The sequence below is a fragment of the Apodemus sylvaticus genome, chromosome 11 (assembly GCF_947179515.1).
Source record: "Apodemus sylvaticus chromosome 11, mApoSyl1.1, whole genome shotgun sequence".
In the NCBI taxonomy this organism is placed as follows: domain Eukaryota; kingdom Metazoa; phylum Chordata; class Mammalia; order Rodentia; family Muridae; genus Apodemus; species Apodemus sylvaticus.
Window position 1 is genome coordinate 101,375,963 of NC_067482.1, and position 16,704 is coordinate 101,392,666.

Genomic DNA, 16,704 nt, shown 5'->3' on the forward strand with positions numbered 1-16,704 from the left:
GAATTCAGAGGCAAGGAGTCAATGACAGCAGGAAGTATGACATAGATTATAGGGGAAAGACTAGTATCTTGAGGGAAACCCTCCACTGGATACCATGGTTATCAAATGTAGAACTTAAGCCTTGATTCCAGGCTTTCTCTACTTGGAAACAGCAAGAAATGTTTTTTGGCTCAGAAGCTACCCAAATTATGGTAGTTTTGTGATAGCAGCCTGAGTAGGATAAGACATTTCACAAATAGTTAATGCTGAACCAGGGAATATACTAAGTGGTTGTACTGGCTGGTTTTGTGTGTCAACTTGACACAGGCTGGAGTTATCACAGAGAAAGGAGCTTCAGTTGGGGAAGTGCCTCCATGAGATCCAGCTGTAAGGCATTTTCTCAATTAGTGATCAAGAGGGGGGAGGGCCCCTTGTGGGTGGTACCATCCCTGGGCTGGTAGTCTTGGGTTCTATAAGAGAGCAGGCTGAGCAAGCCAGGGGAAGCAAGCCAGTAAGAAACATCCCTCCATGGCCTCTGCATCAGCTCCTGCTTCCTGACCTGCTTAAGTTCCAGTCCTGACTTCCTTTTGTGATGAACAGCAATGCAGAATTGTAAGCTGAATAAACCCTTTCTCCCCAACTTGCTTCTTGGTCATGATGTTTGTGCAGGAATAGAAACCCTGACTAAGACAGTAGTCAAGCATAGCGATTATGTCAGAAGACAAGAAAAATTCCCATAAAGAACATCTGAGAAAGATGTTCAAGGAAGGGTGAAGTTTCCACATGAAAAGTCTGGTGATGCGAAACATTGAAGTACTGAAAATGGTAGGTCTTAACCAAAATGGTATATAGTACTTGACTAGACATTAGACATCCTATGGTTGAACACCCTTAACACATCCTCATCACATAGTGCATAATGTAAACATTCTTGATAACTGAGTTGCATGACGTATCAGATGGTACCTCAGCATACATTAGAATCATTTGTAGAGTTGTTAAACACACCACAGGGATCCTATTACCAGAATTTGGGAATCTTTAGGTCAGAGTTACAGGTGTGTGAAAAATATCTTTACTTCTCATCTTTTGTTTGGAATTCATTAACAAACAAATTAGAAGCAGAACACTGACAGACACTGCAGTTGCCTATGTGAGAAACTGGAATTCCAAGTGGTTGCTATCATGATTGCCCTGTGGGAGGAGGGGAGGTCTTGGACAACCAAGGCTGGCAGTCCAAGTGGGCATTAAGCTGAGCAGGAGGCAGCCGCAGTGATGGGGCAGACAAGTGCCTGACATGAGTGTTTAAGAAGCAGACTGGATCATGGTAGAAAAGTACTACTTAGAAATTGTCTTGAGTTCCTTGGATTGATTTGCATGATCCCCTTCATCATTACATGGAAGGCAATGCCATTTCCAATACTCTACTGTGTATGAATGTCTGATGAGTCATTCAAGCACTTATCAACCTTTCAGTTATTTTCAGAAGGTGCTTCAGAGGTTGGTCTATCTCACTGCACATCTTGTCAGTTTGGATTAGCTATTTACAAGTGACAGCTCTATGGGGCTGCTACCTACACATGTCTTGGATTTGATGGCCTTTATTGAGCTCCCTGAGAGAAGGGATTTCAAAGGTGGAGGATTACTTTTGTGAATCTAAGAAAGAATCACCTAGTGCTGGAGCTTACAGGTCTCCTAATATCCTGTTTCAGTTCAGTGGCTCTTAAGTATATTCACTGTAAACATAATCACTTGTGTTGAAGAGCACTCAAATTGTTCCAGTACTCCATGGTGAGGAGACTACGTAGGAGTACTACGTAGTACAAAATTAAATAAAACTATAGCACAACTCTTGAGTGAAAATAACGAAAACTTTGATGTTCCCAGTACACTGCAAAACATACAAACAAACAAACAAACAAATCCAGACTCTAACCAAAGAATAGTAGCTGCTAGATCGAGGACCAAAGTATCATCTTTTTCCAACCATCCCTAAGTTAGCAGAATGTATAGGAAAGTTTGTCAAGAGTGTACCACCGCAAGAATAAGATGAATCTCTCTCAGTTTAGATGAGCTTCTTTCAAATATATCTAATTAAACACCGTGCAACACTGAATCAGCATACAATATACATGATGTGTTGAATGTACAATTTATTTACATATGCTGTTTGGCTGAAGGGTATACCAGGAGTATACAGGAGACCTAGTCCAAAGGAAAGACTAGACCAGGGGTGGTGATGGGGCAGGTTAAGGGTAAAGACAGTATGCTATGGGTACCCGGTAAAAGCTCTGTCAGGGTAAGAAAGTCGGCTTAAGTGTTGCATAGGTCTTCAGTAAAATCAACAAAAGGATTTTGCGAGTTTTAATTCTTGACAATCAAGGTCAGTCTAATCCTGATCAGTCAGACCTGTGGACTTGAGAGTGATCTTCCTTTCCCCTGCTTCTAAGCAGACCAGTTGGCTCAGTTAATTGTACAGGTCAGGGCAGCGGTAACCACCGCGGCTGGGAGCTCCAGACTTCCCGCCGAAGCGGGTTTCCGCCCGTCCCTTCACAGACTGCGCATGTGCGGCGGCCATTCCTGCGCGCCATGGCCGACACAGAAGCAAACCTGTTGCGCCATTTCCCGCTGCTGCTTCCTCAGAACCGGGAGAAAACTGTGTATGAAGGATTCATTTCGGCTCAGGTACCCTACGGGGTCGTTATGTCGTGCGAGATCCTGTTACTCGTGGCACAGCCTGATCGCTACGTCTCTAGCTGGTTGGCCCGGCGAGCGTAGCAGAGACCGGAGAAGCAGGGGCGATGCTCTGCGCATGCGCGGTCGCTAGGCGGCGAAGCCGCGGGACACTGGGAGGGCGGGACGGCTCGCCCGGGTGGCTCGCCCCGTACCTGGCTGCTGGTGGAAGAGGGAGTTGCAGTTTTGTAGGTCTTAACCAGAGTTCATCACAGCTATGTGTTACTACACTCACAATTTTGACTTATAGAGCACTCAGGGTCCACAACTAAGCAGAACCTAAACAAACAGAAAAATCCAAAACTCTTCATTTTATAGTTGAAATCACATCCTGGGAAATTTAGAGAGGCTAAGTAACTACCTTGACTATGATGGTGTCAGTTACCTCTGAAACTCTGGCTGTTTAAAAAGAAAATCTCACCCCACCCCACCCCCTTGGTCCAACAAATTGCCATAATTTAAGATTTTGACTATGCACTTTTCCTCTGAATATTAAACTCAGCTGTGTGTAACTTGCCCTTTAGTGACAGGAGTCATTAGTTTCCACATGTGTTGAAGCAACAACCTCTAGAATACTGAGCAATTATCAAATCTTCTTCATAGTAAAGCTTGGTCCTAGGCATTACTGGGAGTTAAGAAAATGCTGTGTGATGAATGTACACACAGGAAGCATGGGCTTCCTTAGGGGTTTTCAAACTGTGGGAACCTTCAAAGAATGCCCAAAACTTACTATCATAGACGCAAGTGTGTTAGCCATCTCCTGCTTCACTATAGAAATATCCAGTTAAAATGTTTTTCACTTTTACTGAAATATTCAGAAAAGTTCAAGTGTGTGCATATAGTCTGTGTGTGTGTGTGTCTGTATCTGTGTCTGTCAGTGTATGTCTGTGCATGTGTGTCTGTATCTGTGTGTCTGTCTGTGTGTCTGTGCATGTGTGTGTGTCTGTGTATCTGTGTGTCTGTCAGTCAGTGTGTGTGTATGTGTCTGTATCTGTGTGTCTGTCAGTGCGTGTGCATGCGTGTGCATGTGCATATCTGTTCTGAGGATTGAACCTGCAGTGATTCACATGCCAGGCAAGTGTTGCCCAGCACAGGCAGAAGCAAGTCTTTTACATCACTTGTCTATATCTCCAATAGCCCTTTAGAAAACAATTACAGCCATCAGATTAGGCTGGTCACAAATTAGCCTTTGATGTAGGTAATTTCTAATTTTTTATTCCTTAAGCAGCTCCTCTAAGTCTTAAGCACTGTCTAAAAGCTATCTAGCACAACTGATTTTATCCTGAGTGTGATTGTGGTTGGTCCTGTGCACACACCTGCCTGACCCTTTGAGATTAAATCATAAACACATTTTTTGCTGTTTTATCTCTAAATAATTTAGCACTCATTTCATAAAACAAGGGTCCACTCAAGCCTAAACTCAGTACAGTTACTACAACTGCTATCTGATGTAAATTTTCATGGAGTATTTAATTATCTTATCTCTTCTTTTTTTTAAATTTATTTTCTAAATTCTTTGTTTACATTCTAAATGCCTTCCCCTTTCCCAGTTCCCCCTCCCCATTTGTCCCATAGGCCCTCTTCTCTCTGCCCATTCTCCAATCACCCCTTCCCTTTTCTCTGTCCTGGTATTCCCCTACAATGCTGGATCAAGCCTATCCAGGATCAGGGCCCTCTCCTTACTTCTTCATGGGAATCATTTGATATGTTGTGTCTTGAGTATTCAGGGCTTCTGGGCTAATTAATATCCACTTATCAGTGAATGCATTCCATGTGTATTTTTTTGTGATTGGGTTACCTCACTTAGGATGATATTTTCCAGTTCCAACCATTTGCTTAAAAATTTCATGAATTCGTTGTTTTTAATTGCTGAGTAGTATTCCATTGTGTAAATATACCACATTTTTTGTATCCACTCCTCCACTGAGGGACATCTGGGTTCTTTCCAGCTTTTGGCTATTATAAATAAGGCTACAATGAACATAGTGGAACATGTGTCTTTATTGCATGCAGGGGAATCCTCTGGGTATATGCCCAGGAGTGGTATAACCGGGTCCTCTGGAAGTGTCATGCCCAGTTTTCTGAGGAATCGCCAGACTGATTTCCAAAGTGGTTGCACCATCTTGCAATCCCACTAGCAGTGGAGGAGTATTCCTCTTTCCCCACATTCCCGCCAACACCTGCTGTCTCTGAGTTTGTAATCTTAGCCATTCTGACTGGTGTGAGGTGAAATCTCAGGGTTGTTTTGATTTGCATTTTCCTAATGACTAATGAAGTTGAGCATTTCTTAAGGTGCTTCTCGGCCATCCAGATTTCTTCAGGCGAAAATTCTTTGTTTAGCTGTGTACCCCATTTTTAATAGGGTTATTTGGTTCCTTGGGGTCTAACTTCTTGAGTTCTTTGTATATATTGGATATTAGCCCTCTATCGGATGTAGGGTTGGTGAAGATCTTTTCCCAATTTGTTGGTTGCCGATTTGTCCTTTTGATAGTGTTCTTTGCCTTACAGAAACTTTGTAATTTTATGAGGTCCCATTTGTGAATTCTTGATCTTAGAGTATAAGTTATTGGTGTTCTATTCAGGAACCTTTCCCCTGTGCCCATGTCCTCAAGGGTCTTTGCCAGTTTCTTTTCTGTTAGTTTCAGTGTGTCTGGTTCTACGTGGAGGTCTTTGATCCACTTGGAGTTGAGCTTAGTACAAGGAGATAAGAATGGATCAATTTGCATTCTTCTGCATGCTGACTTCGAGTTGGACCAGCACCATTTGTTGAAAAGGCTATCTTTTATCCACTGGATGTTTTCAGCTCTTCTTTTGGAGCAGTTCTTAGTCTGCATTTCTATTAAGTTGAATTTTATTTTTAAGACTTAAGCTTATTGGGTTTGACATTTTCTCACCATTAAATTCTCATAGTGTATTTGGGCAGGGACATCCCAGAAACTGTTCTGTGTTCCCTTCCAGGCACAGAAAGTCAGCTACTCCCAGTGTTGATATTAATAATGCCAGTTACCAGGTTAGTGTGGCTTCTGCCAGATCTTTGGAAATTAGCCGGGTACTTTGGGCCATTTACATTCACATCACTTACTTATTTATTTATTTATTTATTTATCTATCTATTTCTGTTCCTTTTCCCATTAATTTATTTATTCACTTTGCATCCTGATCACTCTCCCCATTCTCCCCTCCTCTCCCCAGGAACCAGCCCACCAGGCACCTGAACCCATTGCTGGGCTAGACACATCCTCTCCCACTGAGGTCAGACAAGGCATCTCAATTAGGAGAACAGGATCCACAGGCTGGCAACAGAGCTAGGGGCAAGACTCATCCCAGTTGTTGGGGGACCCATGAGAAGACCAAGCTTTACTTTTGTTACATATGTGTGTATGGAGGCCTAGATCCAGCCCATGTATGCTCTTTGATTGGTGGTGCTGTCTCTTGGAGACCCCCAAGGGTCCAGGATAGTTGAATCTTTTGGTCTTGTCAAGACCTGACTTGGAGGAGCCCCTGTCCCTTCCAAGTCCCTCAATCCCTCCCCAAACTCTTTCACAAGACTCCCAAGTTCCGTCTGATGTTTGGCTGTGGATCTCTGCATTGGTTTTGTATATTGCAGCTTTTCAGTACTAGACTCTTGGCATAAATAGTTAAATAATAGTGATTGGTGCCTAATCTCTCAAGCCTTTTCTAACATGGTCATGCCTTTCTATCTATGAATTGGCACTTTGCTATAAGGAATAGCTTTCCCATCTTAGTTCTTTCTGATGTGTGATTGTTAGTGTTGATTCCTTTATTTTGTTTTCACTGTCACAAATCAGCCAGTGGCAGCACACTTTCTGTCTCTATGCTTCTAAGGTGTCGCATTTGGTGTTGCATTTCCCTCATCTTGCTATTTTAAAAGGATCCTGTAGATGCTTCCATATAGTGTCTCATCACTGGTTTTGGGGACTTATATACTTTCTACTTGTAGTTCTTTATTCTAAATTTTCTGTTTTTAATCTTTGTTAGAACTTATAGTTTTGTTGCTCTACAATTAGCATTGTTTATAAATATCACCTTTGGTACCTTGACAATCAGTTTTTACATGAATGATTCATTTGTGAATAGAAGAAAAGTGTGTTCTCTATTAATTAGGTCGTTTTGTCTTGAGTGAGCTTTGGTAGTTTGTGTCAAGGAGTTAATTTCATCTAGGTTTCTGAATATATTGATTTACAAAGTTATTGATGATATATCCGCTTTTCTGTATTTTCTTTCTTCTCTCTCCCTCTTTCTCTCTCTCTCTTTTTCTCATGTGGTGTGTGTGTGTGTGTGTGTGTGTGTGTGTGGTATATATGTGTCTGTGTGGTATATGTGTCTGTGAGTGTGTGGTATGTGTGTATGGTGTGTGTGTGTAGGAGTCCAGAGATTTACTTTTTTTTAAATTGAATATCGTTTTCATTTACATTGCCAATGGTAAAACTTTTCCCGATTTCCCCCCTCCCCAAAGACCTCCAACCCCTCCTCCCACCCCCTGCCTCTACATATATGCCCCTCCACCCGACCCACTCCCACCTCCCCCCCCCCCCCATCGATTTTCCTTTGTTCGTGCATCTATTGAACCTTTACTTGACCAAGGACCACTCTTCCCACTGATGTCCAACAAAGCATTCCTCTGCCACATTTATGGCTGGAACCATTTGTACCCCTTGGTTGCCAGTTTAGTCCCTGGGAGTCCTGGGGCATCTGGGTGGCTGAAACCATTGTTCTTTCCATGGGGCTTTAAAACCCTTCAGCTCCTCCAGAGTCCAGAGATTTACATTGGATGTTTGCCTTAATAACTTTTCACATTACTTATTAAGGTAGGCTCTCTTGCTGAACATGGACTTGCCAATTCTATATAGTCTCATCAGCCATCTTGTCCCTGCCAGGTTTTGTCTTTGCATGCCCAGAATTGAGCTTTTATTTAGGGTTTCAGATCCCACCTTCACTCCTTTGGTTTGTGGTGCTTTATCTATGGAGCTATCTCCCCAGCCCCTGTTGGCCTTGCAGTTAATGCCCTTTGGGTCTGTGATGATGCTTCTTGTACTGGTTAGCTCTTGCTACTTTGCTTTTCTAAGCCTTGAAACAACAAAGTAATTATCTGTTTCCTCAAATCAGGAAATTGGAAGCATCTCAGTTGGTGGTTCCTGATCAGGGTCTCTCATGAACTTCCAGTGAAGACTCTTGCAAGGACTTTGACTATCTAAAAGTTAAATAGTGGTAGAGACTTTGCTTTCTTCAAGATTCCCCACACAGTTACTGTCCAGAGGCTCAGTTCCTGATCTCATAATGTGCATGACTTCCTTCAAAAAATGGCAGCTAGTTTCCCTTGGATTCTATAATACATGCTGTTTTTATATTTGTGTCTCTTGATTTATCTTCCCATTATGGGCTGTAGTTTTCTTCCTTGAATGTCAAATACACATTGTTAGGATACCCACTGTGAGTAGAGTTTTGTTGTAAGTGGTAGTTAAATTACTTGAGGAGAGTCCAACTGTTTTAAGGCTTCCTTTTATTTTTGTTAAACATGAGCAAAGCTTAATTTACCTGTACCAGTGAAACAATACTTTTTCTGGGTGCAGTATTTAATGGTTTTTATATTACAAGGAATTCTACTTTGGCTGGTTGTACTACACCAGGATTGAATGAGCTGAACGACTTCTTTGTAGACTAAACCTGGGAGTTAGTTCTGTGGTAGAACACACCCTACCTTGGTAGAAGCTATGGGTTCATTCCTGAGCTTCCTCCTTCCAAAACAAGTCTTCTTTGCATAATCTGTTTCTTAGCTTTTGATATTTTCCTTAAAACATCATTTCTTTTTGGTTATTTAAAAAAAATTACATTATCTTATGTGTGTATGTGCCCTCAAGTGTGTGCAAGTACATGCAACCACAACATGTGCTCTGTAGGCCAGAGGGTAAGAGGAAGATGGGTCACTTCTTCCACCATGAGACAGGGATTGAACTCACTAAGGCTTGATAGCAAGTTCCTTTACCCATTGATTCATTTCTCTGGCCCCTTCTCCTTATTCTTAAATTCCGATTTTTTTTTTCAGACTGGATTATCATGAGTACTTTTTCTCATGTCCATTTTAGTATGAGAACTTAGAGAACAGTGAGGTTAGGTTATGATTGTAAGTAACCTTTTCTACTATCTCCTTTTTTCAGGGTCTCCTGAAATGTGTATTGGACTTTCTCTGGCACTTTCTATTTCATCCATATTTTTTTCATAGTCATTTAGCAGTTTTCTTGCTATTACTCCACAGTTATGAAATTTTGTTTAACTACATTCTTCCTTGTCATGCTTAAACTTATTCTCTTGTCTTAATGCCATTTTGATTTGCTTAATTTTCTTTCTGAGTTTAGCCAATATGGTCATAGCTTTTCTTAGTTTCTGGACTTGGTTTTTAGACATTTTAGTCTTGAAATGTTCATTTCTTGATATTGTAGTCTGTATGTAATTGGTGCATGTTTCTGGGCTCACTCTGTTCACCTGGGCTCCATCGTCACCCTTTGCTTCTTGTGCCCTGTGTCTGTGTCACAGCTCCTTTGGACTGGGGCCACAGATCCTTTGGTGTGTGAGTGTTTTGCTGTTTGCAATAGTTTGTGAAATTTCTGAGTCAAGAATACCCTCTTCTGTTGGTAAAGGAAAATGCAGTTTATTTAATGATTTATTTGGGAGAGGGGTTGAGGGAGTAATTATACACGGTAGGTTCTTATTTCTGTCATAAAAACTTCAGTTTCCCCACAGTTATTATTTTTGTTCTAATGTGAAGTTTCCAAAGGGTGTTCTTCCCAATCTTTTGCTGCTCTGAAATTTTTAGATATCTCTTTGGCTCTTTCTTTTTGTCTTTTTAAAACTAGTATCTCATTATGAGGTCTAGGAAAGCCTTCAACTCAGCATTGCCCTATATGATCTTTCTGAGTGCAGAGGCAGATGCTAGCAGCCAACCATTGGACTGAACGTGGGGTCCCCAGTGGAGGACTTGAGGGCAGACTGGAGGAGCTGAAGGGGTTTGCAGTCCCGTGGGAAGAACAGATGTTGGCCACCCAGACGACCCAGAACGCCCATCAATCAAGGGGTACACGTGGTTCCAGCCGAAAGTGTGGCAGAGGAATGCCTTGTTGAGCATCAGTGGGAGGAGAGGTCCTTCGTCCTATGAAGGCTCATAGATGCCCCAGCGTGGGGAAATCGAGGGCAGGGGAGGTGCGAGTGGGTTGGATGTAGGGCATGTACTTGGAGGCAGGGAGTGCGAGGAGGGTTTGGGGTTTTCTGAGAGGGGGAAACCAGGAAAGGTTTTTAGCATTTGAAATGTAAATGAAGAATATGTTCAATAAATTGAAAAAAGAAAAGAGTGACGGCCATGACCACCAGCAGCCTCTCCTTGACTTGGGGTTTATGTTAGAGCTCTTTCTTATTGTCATTGCTTGGGTTCTTCTACAAGTCTTTGTTACTCTCTTTGTATGTATTCTTCTGTGAATTTTTATAACAGCAGTTTTAACTCTCATTGCTCTTGGAGCCAGAATGTGCTCTACTCAAAAGTGATTTTCATCCCCGTTATAGTTAATTACAGATTTATTGTTCTCTGACTTCTGGTTGCAAACATAGTTTTTCTTGTCATTTTATTTGTTTATGTTATTATTCACTCTAGTTTTGGGAAGGATTTGTCAGGACATTCAGGTTTAGATACTCTTAGTACTTTTGTTAGCTGAAAGCTAGAAAAAAATCTGCCTTCTGAGAAAGAGTAATAGTGTTCAGATGCTTTAACTACAGAAATTCTAATTTTGTATATTTTCTTGGAATAATTATGTATTGGCCCATTTATGACACTTGGCTTTTTACAGTGACTGGGTTTCCTAAAACTTTGCCTTTATTCTTTCAGGAAAAGTAGAATTGTTTTGCTGTTTTTGTGTACATGGTGAATTTCCTACCAGTTTTCCACCTATGTGTGGAGTGTCTATGAAGTTAGGTTAAAGTTACTACATAATACCTTTTAGTGCTTTAATGAAATAGTGAATTATTGTTACTTGACCTTTTGAAAAGGTCAGTAGTACATTTTGTTTCATTTTTTTTAAAGGACATTTAAATGTAATGAAAGTCAGAACTGTGATATTACCATGAAAGTAAAGGTTATGGGGCGCATTTAATTGTGTTCCTCTGGTTTGGAATCTGCTTTGAGGGAGTCTGCTAAAATTCCACACGGTAATTGTTTTCCAAGAATTTTATTACTCTTTTCATTTTATATTGTTGGAGTAAAAGATTACATTTCTGTTTGTCTTTTCTTGCTTGTTTTTGATCAGATTCACCTGTATCCCCGTACGTAAGCTACAGAGTTCAGACTGTTTACCTCTTCACTTTTGAAAGAAACTGAAGCTGAGCGTGTTTCCAGAGAACACTCTTTACTTTCCTTAGACTTAGAGTAAAATTTGTATAACTACAGAATATTTAGATTTAAGAAATTAGTATATTACCTATTTTATTAAAGGTTCACTATATGAAATTGTTACAGAGTGCATGGGGAAATGTGTATATGTATCTGTGTGTGCATTCCTGTGTGTGTGTGCATGTGTAGACTTTGTGTGTGCTGGGGTCCTTCTTCACGATTGTAGAGCAAACGTGCTTCCCTACTGAGACATCTCTCCAGACCTTAATATTATTTGTTTTTTATCTAAAAACCTAGATTACATAGCAGTATATTTTCATTTTATTAAAATTTAGAAAGTTGCAAAATTGAAAGCCAAATATTCTTTTTGGTGAATTTGTACTTTAAGAAATAAATTTCTTTATGTAACCACATTGCGGTCTTAATGTTGTGTGATTTCCCAGTAGTTATAAAGTTTCCAGCATAGAATTTTGAAATATTACTTTTCATCAAATACACTATATCTATCTATGTATATTGTTGGTGCCTAACTCAACCAGCGAGGAAAGACGTGACTCGACCAGGTTCTTCTCTGCAGTGCTTTATTCAGGACCTTGCTTTTCTTCTCCAACACAGACCCCGAGCCTGTCTTTTGCCGCCCTTATATAGCCCAGCAGCCCTCGCTTAGGGGCGTGTCGCATTGTGATAGGAGAACTAAGGTGCACCTCATTAGCATGCCAATGCTGAGTCATAGAGAAGCCTTACTGCACGTGTGTCAGTGTGTCAAAGTTGTTTACCAGGACTAAATATTTCCTGCCAGCACCTTCTTGCAATGGCGCTGGATAAAGTGGTATATACATAAACAGTATATATTATGTATGTATGTATGTATGTATGCATGTATGTATGTATGTATCTCTCTCTCTTTCTCTCTGTATATATATATCTTGTATTTTTCAAGTATAAAAAGTTTAGCAAAATTTGACATCCTTTATTAATGTAGGAAAATGTTTGTTTGACTTTAACATTTTAGCATTAAGAGAAAGAAGGAAATTTGCACTTTTCTTTTTCACAGGGAAGTGACTTCCATCTCCGAATAGTGCTGCCTAAAGACCTGCAACTCAAGAAGGCGAGGTGAAGTACTGTTTACGCCTATCTGTGTTAGTGGCACAGGTGGCCAGAGAAGGCATGATTCTGTCAGCTGCAGTTTTGCCTGAAGTGCTTTTCGGCATTTTGCCAACATCCCTGCTACACTCTGGTTCTTCCAAACCTGTGTGTCTTTGTGAATCCCTGCTCTGTGACTTTTCACAGTTGACACTCCCTTTTGCTGTTTGTTTTTATTGAAAGCAGTAACAACAATTGTGTACACTTACCTAACAAGTTCTGATTGAAGGGGCAATGGAAACGGTTAGAAGACTTGCCCCCTACCCCACTTCCCAGCTTCCCACTGATACCTACTGCACGTGCATAATTTAGTAATTTGTGAAGAACCATTCAATTGCCTTGGTCTGGGTATTCAGAGTAAAATTGATGTGGGCAGGAACTGCTCATCAGAAGCTAGAGCTGGAGATGTCTGTGTCACCACAAACCTCAGTTCTCTCTTTAGTGTCCAGGGGTAAAGAAAAGGAAAGCGGTGCAGTTTATGAGGAGAACCACAGAATTTTATGGCGATCACAGGTAGATCACAGGGTTTGTAGGGAATGAGTGACTACAAAGGAAATTGAAACCTGGAAATTGGTATGTAGAAAAGATAGGTAGGTGGATACTGAGGCAAGAGTCATAGAATTTTGAAAATAGCTCAATTCTTTGAGCAGATATAACAAGGATAAACTAGGGGATGCCACAGTAAAGGTATAATTAGTTAGAGACCACATCGATGGCAAGGGATGGAGGCCTAGAACCTCCTGATGGACGAACAAATGAGAAACTGCCTTGCTGCTACCAGAGGAGATTGCTGGGAACGGAAGTTAGCACAAGAGTGGGCCGAGTAGTGGGCCAGAAAGGAAGTGGTTTGGGAAACCTAGACTTACTTCCTTACTCCATTCATTCATTCACTCATGTGCTTTTGAGAGAGTGTCTCTCATGTAGCCCTGGCTGTTCTGGAATGCTGTGTAGACCAGGTTAACCTCCAACTCAGAGATCCCTGCCTTGGACTCCCAAGTACTGGGATCCATGCCTGGCCCACTAAGTTTTATTCTCTGTTTGTTTTGTTTTATATTATGTATATGAATGTTCTGTTCATGTATGTCTGTGGGCCACATTTTTGTCTGTTGCCCACAGACACTAGATGAGGGCATTGATTCTCCTGAAAATGAACTTATGAACAGTTATGAGCTGCGATGTGGGTCCTGGGAATCTAATCTGGATGTTCTGGAAAAGGAGCTCTTAACTACCAAGCCCTAAATTCAGATTTTCTACATCTAGATAATTAAAATAATTTCTTTTAAATAGTTACTGACCTACCAGTATTGTGTGAGTTGAGATGAACTGGTGGCAATGAACTTATCATTACCTATATAATTAAAAATATCTGTCCAATTATATCAATCTAGAATTTGGAGGATATATTATACTATAGGCTTTTCAAGTATAAATTTGGTATATTATGATCCAAACTTTGTATTATATCTGCCTGTTGTGATGGAGAGTCTAGGACAGTGGAAGTTTTTATCTGGCTGTGTTATAGTTTAGCAAAGAAACATTATTAATCTGCTGCTTACTGAGAGCAGTTATTTATGTTTGAAGTAAAATTGATACTGGCATTTTGAAGATGAGACTTTTAGCAGTATGAGTAGTTAATGTTTTTATTTACTTATCTGAATTATGCTTATATGATTGCTTTGATTGTATGTGCATGTTTGTTAGTATTCAAAGACATTTTCTCCTTGTAATAGCAAACAATGCATAAACTATTTTCCTGTTAAAATTTTAGGTTACTGTGTAGCTGGCAGCTGAAAAATATACTTAATGAATACCATCAAGTAGTCCAACAGGTAAGTCTGTTAAAAATCTTACACTTCAAATGATAGAGATTTCTAAAGTTGTTTCTTAAAGTCCTAGTTTGTAAAGAAGGGGTTTGTTAATTGTTGAGTTTTGTAAGTTTCAAGAGCTTTAACAATTACGTAGTACATAAAATGTTTTCTGGAATCCTTAGCAGATTTCAAGGTGAACTTGGGGTTTGAAATTGATTTGCAGCCTTGAGACTTTAAGTTTTCTTTTCTTTTTTTAAATCAATTTAGTAATTGATTTTTACACTCCATATTTTATTCCACCCCCTCCACCCTCCCACTGTTCCATATCACAAACCTCCTCCCCACCCCCTGTCTCCACGTGCATGTCCCCACCCCCCACCTCACCTGACCTCTAAACTTCTGGGGTCCCCAGTCTCTTGAGGGTTAGGTGCATCATCTCTGAATGAACAGAGACCCAACAGCAGTCCTCTACTGTATGTGTGTCAGGGGCCTCATATCAGCTGGTGTATGCTGCCTGTTTGGTGGTCCAGCATTTGAGAGATCTCAGGGGTCCAGATTAATTGAGACTGCTGGTTCTCCTACAGGGTTGCCCCTTTCCTCAGCTTCTTTCATCCTTCCTAATTTAACAACAGGGTCAGCCACTTCTGTCCATTGGTTGGGTGCAAATATCTGTATCTGACTCTTTCAGCTTCTTGTTGGGTCTTCTGGAGTTCAGTCATGCTAGGTCCCTTTTTGTGAATACTCCATGGCCTCAGTAATAGTGTCAGGCCTTGAAATTCCCCTTGAGCTGAATCTCACTTTGGGTCTGTCGCTGGATCTTCTTTTCCTCAGGCTCCTCTCTATTTCCATCCCTTTAATTCTTCCAGACAGAAACACTTACGGGTCAGAATTGTGACTGTGGGATGCTCCCCCCCCCCCATCTTTCTGCTGGAGGTGGGCTCTATAAGTTGTCTCTCTCTACTGTTGGGCATTTCATCTAAGGCCTCTCCCTTTGAGTCCTGAGAGTTTCTCACCTCCCAGGTTTATGGTGCATTTTGGAGAACCCACCCCCCACCCCTAACCTCCTATCTCCCAAGGTTGCCTGTTTCCATTCTTTCTGCTGGCCCTCAGGGCTTTAGTCCTTTTCCCTCACCCAATACCAGGTCAGGCTCCCCTCTCCCCCTACTCCCCACCCCATCTATGTTCCCTCCCAGTCCCTCCCTCCCTCCTCACTTGTAATTGCTTTCTTCTCGCTCCCAAATGGGACTGAGGTGTCCTCACTTGGGCACTTCAGCCTGTTGACTTTTTGATTTCTGTTGACTCTATCTTGGGTACTCTGTACTTTTTTTGGATGATCTTTTCTTTTATGTTGTTTTCCTGGTGTTCTTGTGTGTTAAAGATAAGTTATGTGTGGTGACTGGCAAGGACGCTGTCTCTCTGTAGCACATGTTGAGGCACAGACAAGTGCAGGGATGCACTGTTGAGCTGAAGACTGTGAGCTCTTGTGTAGTTGTGTAAGTTCAGCATCGCTTTAATGCAGTGTTGAGACTGTGTCTGTTCTCTCTTAACCCTGCTCCCTTATCCTTGTGACTAGTGTGTATAGTACTTAAAAGTTTAAGAACGAGGCCATTGTATAGCCTGAGAAATTTGTTCATAGGTGCTAAGCAAACAGTGGTACAAGTAGCTGCTTCTCTGTGCTTACTCTGAAGGGAGAGGAACCTCTGAATCGAGTGTTTCCTCCGTTCCTCCAGCTGGTCAGGGGAAGCCCTCTCTCTCTCTCTCTCTCTCTCTCTCTCTCTCTCTCTCTCTCTCTCTCTCCTTCCTTCCTTCCTCCCTCCCTCCCTCCCTCCCTCCCTCCCTCCCTCCCTCCCTCCCTCCCTCCCTCCTTTCTTTCTTTCTTTCTTTCTTTCTTTCTTTCTTTCTTTCTTTCTTTCTTTCTTTCTTTCTTTCTTCCTTCCTTCCTTCCTTCCTTCCTTCCTTTCTTCCTTTCTTCCTTTCTTCCTTTCTTCCTTTCTTCCTTTCTTCCTTTCTTCCTTTCTTCCTTTCTTCCTTTCTTCCTTTCTTCCTTTCTTCCTTTCTTCCTTTCTTCCTTTCTTCCTTTCTTCCTTTCTTCCTTTCTTCCTTTCTTCCTTTCTTCCTTCCTTCCTTCCTTCCTTCCTTCCTTCCTTCCTTCCTTCCTTCCTTCCTTCCTTCCTTCCTTCCTTCGTTTTTGTTCCATTCCCAGATTCAGATGATTTTTCTCTTACACTGTTAAATGCAACCTAAGCAGTCAACAAATATTTTTATAAAAGTTAAATTGTCAGGTTTCATAAACAGGTAAGCCTGGCCACAGTTGTGATGCTCTGTCTGCCGGCAGCGCCTCGAGAGCTGTAACTGCATCTCAGTCAACATCGGTTATCAAACGGGGTGCTGAGGGGGATGTGGCTGCTGGACTGGCGGCAGGGCCTTGATAAGGTTGCTCAGTGTAGAGCAGCTGTGCTGTTAGATTTACTCTACAGGCGTTTGGTCCACCAGAGCCAGCTCATGCGAATGGGCTGACTTCATGTGCTGTGCAGTTAGCTTAGGCTTGAAGTTTTCTCTTCTGAAAACATGGACCAGCCTTACATTTAGCTGTGCTCAGAGTGTATGGCTAGTGACGTGCATCAAAATATAAAAGAGAAGCAGATGCAA

At 41.4% G+C, this 16,704-nt stretch overlaps 1 protein-coding gene across 2 annotated transcripts in view; it reads left to right on the top strand.

The window, feature by feature from the left end:
• The first annotated feature begins 2,536 nt into the window (after window positions 1-2,536).
• Fancl (FA complementation group L) overlaps window positions 2,537-16,704 on the top strand; it is a 73,557-nt gene continuing 59,389 nt past the window's right edge. For both annotated transcript variants that reach the window (XM_052199632.1, XM_052199633.1), the window contains exons 1-3: window positions 2,537-2,664; window positions 12,159-12,217; window positions 14,016-14,076. In XM_052199632.1, coding sequence (XP_052055592.1) covers window positions 2,569-2,664; window positions 12,159-12,217; window positions 14,016-14,076 — 216 coding nt within the window. In that variant the 5' untranslated portion in view covers window positions 2,537-2,568. The remainder of the gene's footprint in view (window positions 2,665-12,158; window positions 12,218-14,015; window positions 14,077-16,704) is intronic.